This window comes from Chrysochloris asiatica, unplaced genomic scaffold (assembly GCF_000296735.1).
Source record: "Chrysochloris asiatica unplaced genomic scaffold, ChrAsi1.0 scaffold00041, whole genome shotgun sequence".
Classification (NCBI taxonomy): domain Eukaryota; kingdom Metazoa; phylum Chordata; class Mammalia; order Afrosoricida; family Chrysochloridae; genus Chrysochloris; species Chrysochloris asiatica.
Window position 1 is genome coordinate 12134447 of NW_006408559.1, and position 18367 is coordinate 12152813.

An 18367-nucleotide genomic window follows, 5' to 3' on the forward strand; every position below is an offset into this window, starting at 1 on the left:
CACAATCCCCGTTCAGGCCTTTTTTTCTAGTTGGAAACAGTTCAGGACTGGCTGTGGCTGTTTGGTTTTAATTGGAAACTGTGTTTCTAAACTTTGAGGAGATCTGTGCGCATGTGTAATAGAACCCTGCGAGGGTGGGGCTATGCTGCCCACTAGCTCAGGCACTCCCACAGTCACCAGAATGAAGGTGCACAGACAGCAAGGGACCAATGAACAGCTAACAAAAGAAAAGAATGTCCACACCTTTATCTCAGCAGTTCTGCCAGGCGTCTGTGGCCGCTCCAATCCTTCCCTCACATGGTCTCACCCAAGATGGCGGCTCCTGGAGCCGGACTAGAGAGCAATAGAGTTCTTGCTTCTGCCATAAATTCTCTAAGCTGTGAGCCTTCCAACCTTCTAAATATTCCTTTATATGTGGTTCAGAGTTCTGGGACCATCCCCTGAGCCTGCTTGGTTGGGTGTTCTGTGTTGTTGTTGGCGGAGCTCCTTTACTGCACTTCCACCTGATCCGCCATGTTGTTTGTTCTCCTCTGTTATCATCGTGACCCTATGCACAACAGTAGGAAACACTGCCTGTTATTTTGCCATCCTCACAGTCATTGTTACACTTGTACCTACTACTGCTACCAATGTGCCTATCCATCTTGTAGGGAGGCTTCCTGTTTTTTGCTGACCCTTTACTTTACCAAGCATGGTGCCCCTCTCTGGGGACTAGTTCCTTCTGATCACATGTCCCAAGTATGAGAGACAAAGTCTGACCATCTTGGCTTCTAAGGAGCATTACGGCTGTCCTTCTTCTACAACAGATTGGTTTGTTTTGGCAGTCCATGGTACCTTTAATATTCTCCTCCAACACCAGAACTCAAATTCATCAATTCTTCTATGGTTTCATTATTCATTGTCCAAATTTTACAGGCATATTAAGCTATTGAAAATGCAGTGGTTTAGGTCTGGTACAGCTTAGTCCTCACTCTGCTGCTATCTTTGCTCTTGAACACTGTAGAGGTCTTGTGCAGCAGGTTTACCTCATGCAGGACATCGTTTGATTTCTTGACTGCTGCATCCAGGAGTGCTGTTATGGACCTCAGCAGACTGAAGTCTTTGATGATGTCAATCGCTCTCCATATTATCAAGATTTGTGAGGATTTTGTTTTCTTTACATACTGAAAACTGTAGTTTTTGATCTTTATCAGTAACTACTTTAAGTCCTCTTTGCTTTTGGCAAGCAAGGTTGTATCATCTGCATATCACAGCTTATTAATGAGGCTTTTCCCGATCCTGATGAGCACATTCTTCGTCATATAATCCAGTGTCTCAAATCAATTTTTCAGCTTTCAAGACTGCCTCTTGGTCTATGTACAAGTTTCTCATGACCACAGTTGAATACCCATTCTTTGCAATGTTATGCGTTGCTTGTCATAATCCATACAGTCAAAAGCCTGTGTGCAGTCAGTAAAGCACAGATAAACATCTCTGCTTTCAGGCAGGATCCATCTGATAATAGCTTTTCATGTGTGACAACTTCTAGTTTTTTCTAGCTTCATGATTCTTGTGTTTACATGTTCTGATTATAAATGGATGTTTGCAGCTATTTCTTCCCATTTTTAATTGTATCCCATCAGCATTGGAAGGTCCTAACAGCTTTTATCCCAGCCTGTGGTGTTCTGGCCATGCTCTGCTGCTATCTATAGGGGTTTCAGTGGTTCAACATTCTAATGTGGACTCCTTCTCCTTTTCCTAGCATGTCTTAGTCTAGAAACTCCACTGAAACCTGTCTACCATGGGTGACCTGTTGGTATTTAATAAAATACTGGTGGCATAGCTTCCAGCATCACAACAACATCGAAGCCACCTCAGTATGACAAACTGACAGATAAGTGTTGGCGAAATCAAACTGGCCACAGGTAGAAATTGTGATTGGGTGTATGTATATTTTCACCAAAAATATAAAAGATTAATAACCTCTTCTTGATGCGCCATTATTATTATATGTATTATTTTTACATTATAGTTTTATTGTCTTGATTTTTTTCTAATTTGCCTATCAGCCTTCTCTCTTTCTGCTTGTCACTTCATTCACATTTTACCAAATAGTCCTTCTTTTTCACATAATAACTATAGCTTGCCAGGTACACTTTCTTTAAACAGAAACAGTGTTTTACCAAATAGCATAATTTGTAGGTTTAAATTTTTTGTTATTTGAGTAATTTAAACTCCATAATGAATATTTATTGAATGAATGAGAGATCATCAAAGGCATTTCTCACATCTAGTGCCAAAATGTGGTGGTGGGTGTTAGGTGCGGTCGAGTCGGCTAATGAAATCCTATTTTTCAGTTGCCCGCCTCACTCTTTTAGAGGCTGATTTACAGAGTATCGCCATCACCTTTCCACACTGTATTTTCTTAAAATGTGTTCATTCTCTTTCAGTCATCCACATTGTGACTTGAGGTGTGAATTCAAGGACAGTCTTTCAGAAGATTCTATTTGTCCTGTCTCATCTTCAAGTAAACAATTTATACACTGAAGGACTCTAAGAATTAACAGAGCTTTTCAAGGTTGATTGGTCTAATTTCGACAATAAAAAGTCCAAATTTTTTGTCCTACATTGTAAATGTCTTTTCCTATTTCATTTAATTTTCAGAATAATTGAAGTAAATCAAAATCAAAAGCAGGTGGAGCAGGATATCAAAGTTGCTATATTTACACTAATGGTGGAAATAAATAAAAAAGGGAAAGCCCTGTTGCATCAACTAGAGGTAAGTCCTGGGATGCATCCACATAGTAGTGGTTTGTGCATTTGTGATTTTGAAATCAGAGCCTTTACAACTTCCAAATGTTCATATTCTCCTTATACCCTTACAGCCCATTCATTTCCCAGGTATGTTTGTTCCTGTGCATGATTCAGGACTGTTTCCTCCCGTTGTCCCAGGGTTTGAGTGCTCTGGAGATGTGCTGCTCCGGTTTCTTACTAGCTGTTATAGAGCATGCTGCCTGTCTTATTTGAGGCCCTCTGTGAATGTTGGAATGAACCATTCCAGAAATTCATGGAAGTTTTACAACTTTTTCATCAGCAAAAGGCTGTCGTTGAGCATGTTTCTAGAAAGCTACATCGACAGTTTAGCTACTCTTAGTTCTCTAATGAAAGGGAAAATCAAAAACCATCACTACAAAATCGCAGACATCTTTATTAAGGTAAAATATTAAAATGTGAAGCCGTGGTTCTCAGCAGGTCCATCTAAGTGTAAACATTTCTGAGGGTAGTGGTTCCATCTCTCCATCCTTTCCCAAAGAATTCTCTGCTGTTTGACAAGGACCACAGTCAACATGCAGATGAAAAGAAATCTGAAGCAGCAGGATCAGAATTGTAGGGTGGAAGGGCTCAGGTTTCCCGATGAATTCTTATTGGACTTCTATAGGATAGTTTGTAATTATGCTACATAGATATTCCACTTGTTGTTGCTAAGTGCTCTCGAGTCGGTTCCAACTCAAAGCGACCCTCTCCTTTATAGACTTTTCCAAGGAGTGTCTGGTGGACTGGAACTGCTGACCTTGAGTTGGAATCAACTCGACGGCACTTAACAACAATAATGCATAATATTTACTGATGAAACTCAAAGACCGCAGCTTCCAGTATGAATTGCATCTCATTGTTGAAAACATAAAGAAATTGTAGCTTAACATGAAATATTTAAGCATTAGTTTAAAGTCGCCTAGAGTCCTGGTATGGTACTATAAGTTAAGTACTCGATCACAAGGTCGTCTCCAGTTCAAACTCACCAGCCGCTCCTCGGAATCCCTAAGCAGGATCAGGTCACTAAGGTGTGAACTGACTCTATGGCATTCAATAACAGCAGTGGACTTAATTAAGTAGTTCAACCTCTTTGCTTTATAACATCTCTCCAGACGTTTTATCTCTTCTTCATGAAACACGTGGTAGTTCTAAGTGTACCCAGGGCTTGCAGCCATTTGAGAAACAGAGATGGGAATAATGCTGTGTTCCTGTAGAAGCATGGAGCCCTGGTGGCACTGGGGACTATGCATTGGGCTATTAATCCCAAGGTTGCTGGTTCAAACTTACCAGCTGCTTGGCAAAAAACAGGAAACTATCTGCTTCCATAAACATTTACAGTGCTGGAAGTCCTCTGTAGGGTTTTTCAGAGTTGGAATCTACTTGATGGCATTGGGTTTGTTTATTTTTGTGGAAACAAAGATTTGCTTAGTGAGGAAGTTTTCTGCTAAGAAGTGTTAGACTCTACTTAAGTAACTCATATTTCAGGGATGTATGATTTTTTTTTCCGCCAGTAAAAACGTTGAAACAGGATGTTAAATGTTTTCTAGGCTCTGCTAACAATGCCACATTGTGCTTTGCCTTCGGAGAGACAAACAGTGCATACTGTAATGGGGCTGTTTCTGTGTTTGAACCTGACTCTCCACGAGAGACACGTGAAGAGGTTTTAAAAAGAGAAGCGAAAAAATGAGTCATCAGAGCCTAGCATCTTTAGATGTGAACTTGGTTGTTGTTGTTGTTAAGTGCCATCGAGTTGGTTCTGACCCATAGTGACCCTGTATCGGGTTTTCAAGGAGTGACTGGTGAGCTTGGGCTGTTGACTTTGCGCTCCAAACCTATTTTGCAGTCTAGCGCATTAATCCGCAGTGCCATAACAGGACTCCATGAACTTGGTAGTCTTACGCTTTTTAATAAGCCTTGTTATTGTTGTTAAGTGCTGTCGAGTCTGTTCTGACTCATAGTGACCCTGTATAGGGATTCTGAGCAGTGGTTGGACAGTTTGAACCGCCAAACCACCAGGACTCCTAATAAGCCTTGTTGATGTATACTTTTCACTCTGCCTTTTAAATCTGCCTCTCTATGCCTCAAGCTATTTCTTCTGATTCACAAAGTCCTCTTTTCAGGTAATCATTTTATCTGTTAAGAATCAAGAAAACAGCTCAAATAGTTGTTACCACTCAAGACCAAGAAACTACAGCTTACGGTTCTCAATATGTACCCTTCCCAAAGCTAACAGAATTTCTGTTCTTTCTTGACCATGTCCAAAAAAAATTTATTTATTTTGCTTGTGTGAAATTGAGTTTATTTTCTTATTCCTATAGGTCAGTTTTTACATTAGGCCACCAGTACTAGTTTTTCTTTTCTGCTCTCTGGCCTGTTTCCCTGTGCTTAAACCAGTCCTTCAAACTAGTTTTAAACAGTTTAGTCAACAGTTGGCTGCCAGCTTTGAGTGTCTTCTGAACACTAACACACAGTCCCACTGTCATTGAATCAGTTCGAACTCATAGTGATCCTAGAAGACAGCATAGAATTAGGTTTGCAAGGCTGTAAACAGGTTGACTTATGTTTCTTCTGGGGAGCGAGCAGCTGGTAGATTCGAACTGCCAATCTTTAGGTTAAACGCCCAGTGCTTAACCTGTGGCATGGCGCCACCGGGGCTCCTTTGCTTGTCTCCTATACAGTTCAAAATTCCACTGCAAGATATTTGGCTTCTGTGTCACATGTACTGTATGTGGGCTGTGAGTGAATTAAGCCCTGCCTGAAATAGATGGGAATTGTGGAGTCAGTCCAGTGCGGTCCACATGAGACACAGCCTCTTGACAGAGTGTGGGCCACAGCTTATTAGGTGCCAGAACAGAGTCCTTTCGAGGTTTTCGGGGTTTCGTTTTAGGTGTAGGGAAAAGTTGTAGGAAGCACAAGAGTTCCCGTGGGTTGTCCTCTCACACACAGTGTCTCATTCTGTGTATGTTTACATCCTGCATTCCTGGGGTATACAGTAGCGAAGCTTGATGAACCAACGTGGCTAGGTTCTTTTTAACCTGATTTCTTAGTTTAAGATTCACTCCGTGTTGTACATTTCTGTGGGGTTTGAGAAACACATCATCGCGCATGTCCAGTGCCACAGTGTCATGTAGCATAGTTCCACCGCTCTGAGAATGTCCTGTGTTTCCCACCTGTTCACCCTTCCCCACTTGTTGGGCAACCACAGATCCTTTCACGGTCTCCGTGCTTTACCTTTTCCCAGTGTCAGAAGTCAGCATCATGCAGTTTATATAACGTTTTCAGCACTCCCTATTACAGAGGCCAGAAATAGGTGAGGCATCTTCTCTCTGAACAGAAATGAGCTAAGACAGAGCCACTGATAATTACCAGCACCTTCACTAGGCAGACTCACTGCCCTACTGCCCACTCCCTCACCTTTGTAAAGGTGTGGTTTCCACATTGGGCATCCGTAATGGGGTTCAGCATTTTACTTAGAAACTTTCCTAAGTTGTCTGAGTCCATTGAAAGCCCTGTTGATTCTCATGTTGTTGTTGTTGTGAAGTGCTGTCAAGTCGATTCCGACTCATAGCGACCCTGTATGGGGTTTCTAAGGGGCAGCTGGTAAGTTTGAACCGCTAACTTTGCAGTTCAAATGGCTTTGCAGTCTGGCACATTAACCCACAGCACCACCCCAGGAACTCCATTAACTCTCATAGATGGTGTTAATATGGTGCCTTTTTTGCTTTGTCCAATAGTGCAGTGTTCTCTACCACAGGGCATGACTTTTACAAAGGGCACAAACTGCTTATAATGGGAACTAGAAGGCCTAAAAGGTGGACCTATGTGATCAAGTAAGTCATGTGATTTGATAGTGTTATTATGGGATGGTGGTGGTTATTCTACTTCAGAAATCTGAAAATGACAAAATGTAAGTCATGTGTGTACACTAATTTTGAGAATTTCTTCTTCTTTTCAGAGTCTTGCAAAGGACCATCGCATGAAGCTCATGCAACAGCAGCAGGAAGTGGCTGGACTTTCTAAACAGTTGGAACATGTCATGCATTTCTCTAAGTGGGCCGTTTCCAGTGGTAGCAGCACGGCGTTGCTTTATAGCAAGCGCCTGGTAAGACAGACCCGTGACAGGGTAGAGTGGTGGAGTCAGTGACATGCGCAGAGTTCACAATTGTACTTTTAATCGTTTCATTCGGTGTTTAAATACCTTTTATCTGTTTCTAATGCTAATAGGTCCGAGTATTTTGGTCTAAAAATAATATTTTTAACTCACATGATACAGGGGTGACTTCAATTTTAGTCTGCCTTGTTTTGTGTTCTCTGCATTATCACTTGGTCTTAGTGACAGTTGAACTTATTATTGTCACTGAACTTACCACCCACAGCAATGGTGAGAGTCGTCATTACTTGTAGTGCAACTGTCCATTTCCAATGTACAACTGATGAAACTAAGGCCCAGAGGTAACATGCCTAAGGCCAAACAGTGAGAATGATAGCCAGGTTTAAACTTGACATCTAACGTAGAGGCTCTCGCCAGCTCTGTATAACTGACGCTGGACAAGAGTCGTGATTCTGTGCTTTGGTGTACTGCTCTGCTTATATGTCACTAGCTCATTAGGTCTGGGGTGTGGCTAGGCTTCTAACAAGCTTCCAGATGCTGCTGATTCTGCTGCTCTGCATAGCAGACTTGGAGGAAGAAGACTCAAGCTTAGTTAGCCTTTGGAAATCAGCCCTGTAAGCAGCCGTAAAACTTTTATGATTACCATCCATTATATTCATTAGATTCAACAGGGATTTACCTCTGATATCAAATCAAGACAATCAGATCCATTTTCTGTTGCTGTTGTGTGATCACTGAGTCAGTTCCAACTCAAAACGACCCTGTATATGGTTTCTAAGGTTGTAAATCTTCATGAACTTGAGGAAAGATTGTTGGATTTGAACTGCTGACCGTGTGGTTAGCAGCCCAACACATAATCTCCTATGCCAGCAGTGCCCCTTAGTTTTCTCTTGTTATTGTTAAGTGTTGACTGAGTCAGTTCCAACCCATGGCAACCCGATATAGGGTTTCCCATGAATGGCTGGTGAGCTTGAATTGCCAACCTTCCGGTTCAAATTGACTTTGTAGGTCCAACGCATTAGCCTACAACTCACACCAGGAGTCTGTTTTCTGTTACCTACTTTGGTGCGGCCCTGTGGGCCAATGGGCTGTATTGCAAGATCGGTTTAAACAGCAAGGTCAGTGGTGCAAGCTCACCAGCTGCTCCTTGGAACCCTATATAGGGTCACTGTGGGTCAGAACCGACTTAATGATACACAACAACTCTAAATTTTTTTTTTTTTTTAAGTTTTTGTGTTTACATGAGAGAACATCAGTTTTACACTCATCGTTTCATTGCAATGACTACAATCTCCTCTGTGCATCATCATTCAACAGGATTTGCTTCTATTCCTATGGGTTTTTTTGGGATGGGGGGTGGTACACAAAAACACTCAGGAAAGTATAATAATATAAACAACCAAAGGGCACACTCTACAAGCCTGCTTCCTGGTCACCAGCACTCAGTTTTTCTCTTTTCGTGAGTCTTGAGTCCTCAGCTGCTCTCTCTCTCTAGGTCCTCGTCTCTGCTTCCCTCTCTGGTGTTGCTACTTCTCTGGATAGGATCCCACATTCCGGTCATGCTCTTCTTGCATGATGGTCCTAGGGTCCTCTGTTCCTGGACTGGAAGACTTAACTACTCCCCCATTTTTGTTACAAAACTTCTACCTTTACAGTTTTAACAGTCACAATTAGTCATGATAACAGTACTCACTATTGAATCATAAGAATCGTATCCCTGTCTCTTTTCACCACACCCGCTAGACAAGGTGTAAACTATTCAGTGAGGACTCTACCTTTCCCCGCACACTCTTAAACTAAACTCCCTCTTGATAACTTGTAAGCCAGTCGCTCCATGCCTTTATCACCCCCTCATTTTAAGTAGCCAGTGTCTAAGTTGCCTGTCCCTGTCAGCCCTGTATACAGAAGAGATAGGCTTGATACTTGTTGTGAAGACTCCTTCCCTCTCAATTGGTATTTTGAGATACTACATCAATAAGGTATAGTTCAAGTTCATCATATTGTAGCAATTTACTCTTGTTTACTTTACCAAAAAAATTTTTTTATCTTCCTTTAGTTGAGTTCTGATCATCAAGCTCTCAAGGCTAGGTCAAATGGGTATTATCTGTAAGTTTGAGCATCCTTGTGCATCACCTCTCACTTCATATCAGCTGAGCGCTTCACTCTCAACTCTACACCTCTGTAGGTATGTCCTTGTCCATGGGCTCAGGTGTCCCCAGGTCTCACTGCACTTTGGACCAACCATCCCTTCCTCTTCTCTCTCTTATCTCCAGGTCAACAGTCGTCTATGGAATGTAGTTTAACTCAGCCCATTTCTTCATTGCTGCCTTTCCCCCTTTTCTACTCACCAGTAGATCAGTGTGGTCATCAGCAAGCTTGCCTGCCTACTCATGTGTTCCCTTTGAGTTTCAGTCTTGGACAACTCTTAATTTTTAATATTAATGTTCAAGTTTACCCACAACCATCAAACCCAGTGATGAAGACGTTAAGGAATTCTACCAACTTGTATTTAAGCATTAATACTAAATATTAGAGTAGAAAACTTCTATTAGGAGCTTTGGTAGTGTTGTTGTTGTTATTGTTAGGTGCTATTGAGTTGGTATCAACTCATAGAGACATTATGCACAACAGAATGAAGCACTGCCCAATCCTGGATCAACCTCACAATTGTTGCCATGCTGGAGCCCATCGATGCTGCCACTGTCCCAATCCATCTCGCTGGCAGTCTTCCTCTTTTTCTCTGACCCTCCACCTTACCAAACACGATATCCTTCTCCAGTGATTGGTCCCTCCTGACAATATGTCTGAAGTATGAGAGACGAAGTTTGGCCATCCTGGCCTCCAAGGCGCACTCTGACTGCACTTCTTCCAACATAGTTCTTTTGGCAGCCCATGGCACTTTCAGTATTCTCCTCCAACACCATAACTCAGAAGCATCAATTCTTCTTCGGTCTTCCTTATTCACTGTCCATCTTTTGCATGCAAGTGAGGTTATTGAAAACACCATGGCTTGGGTCACCTTAGTCCTCAAGCTGACATCTTTGCTCTTCAACACTTTAAAAAGATCTTGTGCAGCAGATTTGCCTAATGCAGTATGTCGTTTGATTTCTTGATTTCTGCTTCCATGAGTGTTGGTAGTTGATCCAAGAACAAAGTCCTTGGCAACGTCAATCTTTTCTCCATTGATAACAATGTTGTTTATTGGTCCAGTGGTGAGGATTTTTGTTTTACATTGAGATGCAATCCATACCCAAGACTGTGGTCTTTGATCTTCATCAGTAAGTATTTTAAGTCCTCTTCACTTTCAGCAAGAGAGGTTGTATCATCTGCATATCGCAGGTTGTTAGTGAGTCTTCCTCCAATCCTGATGCCACATTTTTCTTCAGAGAATTTAGCTTCTCGGATTACTGGTTCAGCATGCAGGTTGAATAAGTGTGGTTAAAGAATACAACCCTGTCGCACACCTTTCTTAATTTTAAACCATTCAGTGTTCCCATGTTCTGTTCGAACTACTGCCTCTTGGTCCAGGTACAGATTCATGAGCACAATTAAGTGTTCCGGAATACTCATACTTCACAATGTTGTCCATAGCTTGTCACGATCCACACGATAGAAAGCCTTTGCGTAGTCAATAAAGCACAGGTAAACATCTTTCTGGTATTCTCTGCTTTCAGCCAAGATCCATGGGACATCAACAATGATATCCTTCATTCCACGGCCTCTTCTGAATCCAGCTTGAGCCTTTGGAAGTTCTCCGTCAAAGTATTCATGCAGCGGTTTCTGTATTACCTTTAGTATAATTTTGCTTGAGTGGGATATCAAAGAGATTGTCCGATGATTTCCACATTCCATTGGGTCACCTCTCTTTGGAATGGGCACAAATACAGATGTCTTCCAATCAATCGGCCAGAGAGTCGTCTTCCAAATTTCTTGGCAGAGATGAGTGAGTGCCTCCTGTGCGGCCTCACCTTCTTGAAAGATTTCAATTTTCATTCCATCAATTCCTGGTGCCTTGTTCTTTGCCAATTCCTTCAATGCATCTTGGACTTCTTCCTTCAGTATCATTGGCTCTTGATCCTATGCTACCTCTTCAAACGGTTGAACATCAACCATTTCCTTTTGGTACAGTGACTGTGTATTTCTTCCTTCCTTCTTTTGATGCTTTTTGTATCATCCAATAATTTACCCAGAGAATCATTCAATCATGAAAGTTGAGGCTTGAAGTTTTACTTCAGTTCTCCCAGCTTGAGAATTGCTGAGTGTGTTCTTCCTTTTTGGTTTCCTGGCTCCAGATCTTTGCACATTTTGTTGTAATATTTGGCTTTATCTTCTCAAGCTAATTTTTGAAATTTTCTGTTCAGCTCTTGTACCTCCTGATTTCTTCCATTTGCTTTAGCATCACTGCTGTAGAGCAAGTTTTAGTGTCTCTTCTGACATCCATTTTGACCTTTTCCTCTTTCTTGTCTTCTTAATGACTTTTTGCTTTCTTCCTGCATGATGTTGTTAATTTCATCCCACAGCTCTTCTGGTCTTTGATCTTTAGTGTTTAATGTGTCAAATCTGTTCTTAAGATGATCTCTAAGTTCAGGTGGGACATATTCAAGGTCATATTTTGTGTCTCATGGACTTGTTTTTATTTTTTTTCAGCTTCAGTTTGAATTTGCCTATGAGCAATTGATCGTCTGTTCCACAATTTGCCCCTGGCCTTGTTTTAACTGATAATAAGGAGCTCTGGTAGCGTAGTGGTTATGAATCGGGCTGCTAACCTCAGGGTCAGCAGTTCAAAACTGCCAGGTGTTACATGGGAGAAAGATGAGGTATTCTGCTCCTGTAAAGATTTACAGCCTCAGAGACCATGTACCAGAGTCATTATGGGTCGGAACTGACTCCACAGCACATAACAACAACAACAATGGAGCTTTTCCATTATCTCTTTTCTTAGATGTAGTTAATTTGACTTCTGTGTATTCAGTCTGGGGAGGTCCATGTTTATAGTTGTCTCTTATGATTTCTAAAGAAGGTATTAGAAATGAACAAATTATTGATATTGTAGAATTCTATCATGCAATCTCCAGAATCATTTCTATCACCAGTGCCATATTTTTCAACTACTGATCCTTCCTCTTTGTTCCCAACCTTTGCATTCCATTCACCAGTAATGATCAATACATCTTGATTGCATGTTTGATCAATTTCAGATTGAAAAAGTTGATAGAATTCTTCTATTTCATCCTCACTGGCTTCAGTGGTGGTGCGTAAATTCGAGTAATAGTGCTATTAACTGGGCTTCCCTGTAGGTGCATGGATATTTTCGTATCACGTATAGCATTGTACCTCATGACTGATCTGCTTGTTCTTTTGGACAATGAATACAATACCATTTCTCTTCAATTTGTCATTCCTGGCATAGTTAAACCATGTGGTTATCAGATTCAAAATGGCCAATACCAGTCCATTTCAGCTCACTAATGACTATGATATCAATGTTTATGCATTCCATTTCATTTTTGACAATTTCTAATTTTCCTAGATTCATGCTAAGTACATTCCATGTTCCGATTATTAATGGAAGTTTACAGCCATTTCTCTTCATTTTGAGTTGTGCCCCATCCGCAAATGAAGGTCCTGCGGGCTTTACTTCTTTCACACCATCTCTGTTAACTCTATTTTGAGGAGGCAGCTCTTCCCCAGTTCCATTTTGAGTGCCTTCCAACCTGAGGGGCTCATTTTCCGGCACTATATCTGACAGTGTTTCTCTGCTATTCATAAGGTTTTCAGTGACTAAATATTCAGAAGTAGTTATTCTCTCCTTCTTCCTAGTCTGTCTTCGTCTGGAAGCTCATCTGATACCTGTCCACCGTGGGTGACCCTGCTGATATTTAATATACCTGTGGCATAGCTTTCAGAATCATAGCGACTCACAAGTCACCACAGCATGACAAACTGACAGACAAGCAGTGGTTTGGTCGTATAGTGTTTATAAATTGGACTGCTAACTTCAAGGTCAGCAGTTCAAAAGTAACCAGCCATTCCATGGGAGAAGGATGATTGATGCTTTCTGTTTTCTTAAAGATTTACAGCCTCAGAAATGCTTTTCAGGGTTTTTATGAGTTGAAATCAAGTCCATGGCACATAACCGACAACCATGACTTCTATATCCTGAATTTGATCAAACATAACAATCAAGATGGATTAACAATTACTGATGATGGGAATGTGAAAGTTGGAAACAAAGAGGAAGGATCCTTAGTTGAAAATTAATGGCCTTGTTGGTACAAATGACACTTGGAGATCATCTCATGGTAGAATTTTGTAAGACCAACAGCTTAGTTGCAAATAACCTTTTTCAATTTAAATGGTGGCTATATTTATGAACCTCGTTCAATTGTATATGCAGAATCAAATTAACTACATCTTTTGGAAGAGATGATGGACATCCTCAATATTATCAGCCAATTTAAGACCAAGAGGCAATTGTGGAGCAAACATAGGGTTGCTATGGTTCGGAACGGACTCAACTTCAACAGCTACATTGAGTCAGTTACAGTTTTTTCATTAGGAAGTACTTAGTAAAAAACCAAACTTGCTGCAGAGAAGACAGGAAGAATTGATAACAGTGAGTGGAAGGGAAGTTAGGTGTGTGTAAGATTAGAATTGGGAGAATATGTAGTAATTCAAAAGTTTTATTTAACATATAAATAGATATAAGATATAAATAGATCTAAGGGTAGTTTTGATGTATATGTATATATGTGTTTATATCAGCCAGGACTTCAAAAAAGTTGGTGGGAAAATTCCCTTGTCTTCTCACTCCGCTTTTCCATGAACTTTTTCAAGTTCCCTCATAGTTTATACACTGTATCTCAGTTCCAAGGCTGAGTGAGGGAAGGAACAAAACATTGCTGTCAGCTTCTTGTAGCACAAAGTTCAGACATGCTCTGAGAATAGGGGGGGCATAGTTCAGCAGATAGGGGTGTTCAAATCAGCAAATCTGAGTCTTAAAAAAATTATCGTAATGGATTGCAACCCATTGATTAAATAGGAATTTCTGAGTCTATAATGGTATATATAAATAAGTGAGTAAGTGGGGAGAAGGCTAGGGCAGAAAAAGTGTAGAAAGAACGAGAACTAGAGAATCCTGTTGAGACATAAATTAAGAAGCCATGTCAACTCTGTGACTGGAAACATCGCTGAAAGTGTGAGAGTGGGCCCGGGGGGGAGGTTGAGCCCCAGGCCTTCCAGCCTCCCATACCTACTAGAGGAGGGACCTACTGTGCACACACTGACCAGGAGCCATGCTCATGGGCCCTTCCTGGCAAGTTCAAACCAGTTTTCCATTGGAGCGCAAACCTGTTCTCAGTGGCTCCAAGAAATAGCAACTTGTGAAAGGGACAAACCAGGAGGATTGAGCACCTTAGAGCTAAGTGAGGGGACTTTACTCAGGAGAAGAGAGTGGCTGCCCCAGTGGGCAGCCCCTGGAAGCCAATGGGAATCGTTTCCAACAAGGATGGAAGGCAGTCTGTATAGTTGAGTCTTTTGGAAAGTTTTGCATTCAAGAAGATCTGCAAAGGGAAGAGCAGTCAAGGGTGGTGTTACTGTTTTTAGCTGCGTGACATAGTAATTCAGTAAGATGGAGAAACTGGTGATACTGGAGCCAGAGGAACATTGCTGAGCAAAGGTTTTGAACAGGCATGAGGGCAGAACAGGCATGGGCTGTAGTTGGCAATGCAAATGTCTCACCCAGCAGGAACATGGATGCTGGTGGGCAGTCCCTGGTGTTCCTGTGTTTGCATGACTGATGCTGGAGATTTGGGAAGAGAAAAAGAGGGTATGAAATAGTAACTTAGGACAATAGGGGAGTGATGGACAAGGGACTGTTGTGTGGTAGCTGGTCAGCTATGCGGCCCTTTATCAGTGTATTTACATCTAGCCCTAAGTTGGGTGTGAGCAGAGTTGTTTGGGGGAAGGTGCTTGTGGGTATGTGAGAGAGAACATATTTGAGTGGGTATTCCGAAGACACGGTGATTGTGACTGACCTAGTAGGGCTGGCTGGAGGGCCCCGGGAAGTGAGCTTGATGGAAGGGCCATCTGAGATTAATGTCATCGTGAATTGTGACAGGCAGGATGAAGGGACTGAGGGAGAATGGCAGGGAACCCCGAGCACTACAGTGGGGGAGTGGACAGTGTGTTGGGGCTGTGTGGAGTCAGGGACATAGTAGGGACTGAGCAGTCTTTAGGAGCCAAAAGCAAGGAGCGCAGCTGCGGGCCGGGCCGACGGGGTGGGGTGGGGTAGGGGGAGGTTGACTTATGTTCACCATCACCCATGAGCCCCTATTCTCAGTACCGAATCCTTCCTTTAAAAGGTTGAGCAAGATATGTCAGACCGTTTCTTATTTGAGTTGCTGCTTCTCTGGAATTTTATTAGTAATTAATTGAAAGTACTGACTTCACCTTAACTTTCACTTTGGGTTTTGTATTCAACAGTGCAACTGGAGAATACCTCTAATATTATATTGTATGTCCACTTTTATAACCTATATAATTGTCCTGGCGTGGCACTGTATGATAAGCACTGGGCTGCTAACCACGAGGTCCACAGTTCAAATCCACCAACTGCTCCTTGAGTCTGAAACAATTGAGTGATGCTTACCAACAACAGTATGATTGGTGTGTGGGGACATCCGTGTCGGGCAGTTTGTGTTTAGTGGAGAGCCGGCACAGACATTGATGCTTCGTCTTCTCTCTCTTCTAGATTACGTACCGGTTACGGCACCTCCTTCGAGCAAGGTGTGATGCTTCGCCAGCAACCAACAACACCATCCAGTTTCACTGTGATCCTAGTTTTTGGGCTCAAAACATTATCAATTTAGGTAGGCTGTTGTGCACATTTTCTTAAAGTACCATGGTTTCTGGCACTTTTGATGTCTATCACCTGGCATTGAGTTGTGTTCCCATCGATTTCCCAAATGTGTCCATTGTCTTGATTTACAGGCATGTCATAATTGTGTCTAAGGTGAAAGTTTACACAGCAAATTATCATTGAAGAATTTTTATATAGATTTTATTCAGTGATAATTGGTTGCAGTTCTCACAGTGTGTCATCTTCTCATTCATTTCATTCCGGTTATACCATTTCCAGTGCTCTACTCTAGTCTCCCTTCCCCTGATCTTCTCAGTATTTCTTTAGAATACATTTTCACCATATGGTTACAGGCTGTAGATGAATGTTCAGAGTAGCTCATTTCTCACTGTTAACTTCCATGGAGTTGTGATTTTTGGTTTGGTTTTAGAATGTTTTATGTTAAATATTATTTCCCAGATTACTAATAGCTTGTATAATCTGTGCACCCACTCGTTCGGAGCCTAAGTGGTTCAGTTGCTTTATCTAGCTGAAGGACTACTCCTCCCTCCTCTCCCTACCCACTGTTAATTTGTCTAATAACCGATGGTTATATTTATTTTTTAGCATTCTAGTTAGAATGTGCTTCTGAGTCTGTTGCTCACTGGATTCTCACCAAGGGGGCAGGTGGTTTACAAATGGCCACTTTAGCTTTTTTGTTACATTATTGGCTGGATAACAACAATCTTAACTTATTGTTAAGTTAATCTTAACAGGGAAACTGTGACAAACAAAGATTAAAAGAGTTCCTTATAGACTGAGTTAGTACTCAGCTACCAAACAGACACACAGTTGGCAGGTCATATCCACCAGCCTCTCCACAGGAAAAAGATTTGATGTTCTGTTTCCATAAAGATTATTATTTGTTGTTGTATGTTGTCATAGTCAGTTTGAACTCATAGTGACCCTGTATAGGGTTTCCAAGGAATTGCTGGTGGGTTTGAACCGCCAAGCTTGTGATTAACAGTCCATTAGAAGTCTACCGCCACACCATAAAGATTATGGGTCTGCTCTGCTCTGTCCCTCTGGTCTCACGGGATCAGACTTGATTCCATAGCAGTGCATTTGTGTATCCAGCACAACCGGTAGTCCCTTTTATGGCTATTTTTAATTTTTAAGGCTTTTTGGACTTATTTTCTTTGCTACAGAATGAGCAGAGGTAGTTCTCTCTCGTCTTGTCCACATGCACCCACGTTTGTATTTAAGAATATGCTTACACACAGACAGTGCCATGGACTCACTCCAGCAGCCCAAATAGGACATCTGGGTGGAAAATGGTTGGGGTGTAGCATCAGAACTGGTCTTAACTTTATGGGGATAATGAGAATCCCCATGTGTAAAAGCTGACCCCCATGTGGTGGATAATCTGATACCTGCCGTTTCTCCCACAACACTCTAGGCTTTTGCTGAGTTCCAGAATCCATCACAGTGGCCATACTTAGAATGCACATACCAGCAGGAGGGCTCTGTCAGCTCCTTTCAGCTCTGTGGACTGTCACCACCCACGCTGCCACAGCCCCTTCCAGGCTTCTCTTGGTCTCCAGTGGTACCACTCTTGTGGGAGGAGGTCCTTGCTTTCTTGCCTTTTCTTCTTTCTGTGCCTGTCTGTTTTCTGTCTGTATCCACAATTTCCTGTGCATTTTAAGATAAAGCCCTCCCCACTAGGCCCCAGAACTGACATCCTTTCTTGATAGGCCACAGACATTTCATTTGTTTGGCAACCTAAAGTAACTTGATTTGCATAATCTATAGTCACTTCATTTGCATAATATATTGACCAATCTTTGCAAGATGTGAGGACCAGACAGAAAGAACCAAACTAAATCATTTATGGTGTACCCAGGAAATGTCAGCCAAACGGGAGCAAAGTAACAAACTCAAGGTGGACCACTCTAGGGCAAGGTCATTCCCAAGAGTTTAAGAAGAAAGTCTCTCTCAAGCGGTTTTTTCCAAGGAAGTAAAGCAAAAAGCCACATAAAGGAGCGTGTTTCCCATGCTGGTCAGCTGGTCAGCAGCTGTGGTGCAGTGTAATTAAGCTCATCTCAACTGTCAGTGCCCAGAGGCAGATGGGCTTATGTGTCCAGGGCCGCTGGGAAATGTTACAGCCAGGACATGGGTGATGTGCGGTTCTAGGTGACTCTTGGCGACTCTTGTCAAGGTATTACATTGTCTAACCTTCCTGCGCCATGGACTCTGTCTCTGTGAAAGACCATCCCCATACTCAATCTCACTAGGCACAGCAGGCCGACTGTTTAGGATGCAGGTGTTTACACGCTTTGCCTTCTGTTCAGAGTCAGTCTGGTGTTCAGAGGATGCGGAGTGAAGGCACAGGGACTTGAGAGATGACAAATTGCAGAAAGTAAAGAATCAGAACTATTTGGTGGGATCATTTTAGATCGTCAGTTTTGTGTGTTTACTTTAGATTTACAGTGGCAGTCCGTACAGAGCAGTCTGAGGCCCTCCTTTTCCCAGCCCCATGTCTGTGTGAGCCTTGACTTTGACTGTCTTCATCGGGTCTAACCTAAGCAGCAAATTCTGGCAAAGGGATGCTTTCAGGAGCATAA

At 42.0% G+C, this 18367-nt stretch overlaps 1 protein-coding gene across 2 annotated transcripts in view; it reads left to right on the top strand.

Moving 5' to 3' along the window:
- Positions 1 to 18367, top strand: part of TRIM24 (tripartite motif containing 24) — a 104526-nt gene that overhangs the window by 63757 nt on the left and 22402 nt on the right. For both annotated transcript variants that reach the window (XM_006861163.1, XM_006861164.1), the window contains exons 6-8: positions 2644 to 2758; positions 6749 to 6895; positions 15657 to 15774. In XM_006861163.1, coding sequence (XP_006861225.1) covers positions 2644 to 2758; positions 6749 to 6895; positions 15657 to 15774 — 380 coding nt within the window. The remainder of the gene's footprint in view (positions 1 to 2643; positions 2759 to 6748; positions 6896 to 15656; positions 15775 to 18367) is intronic.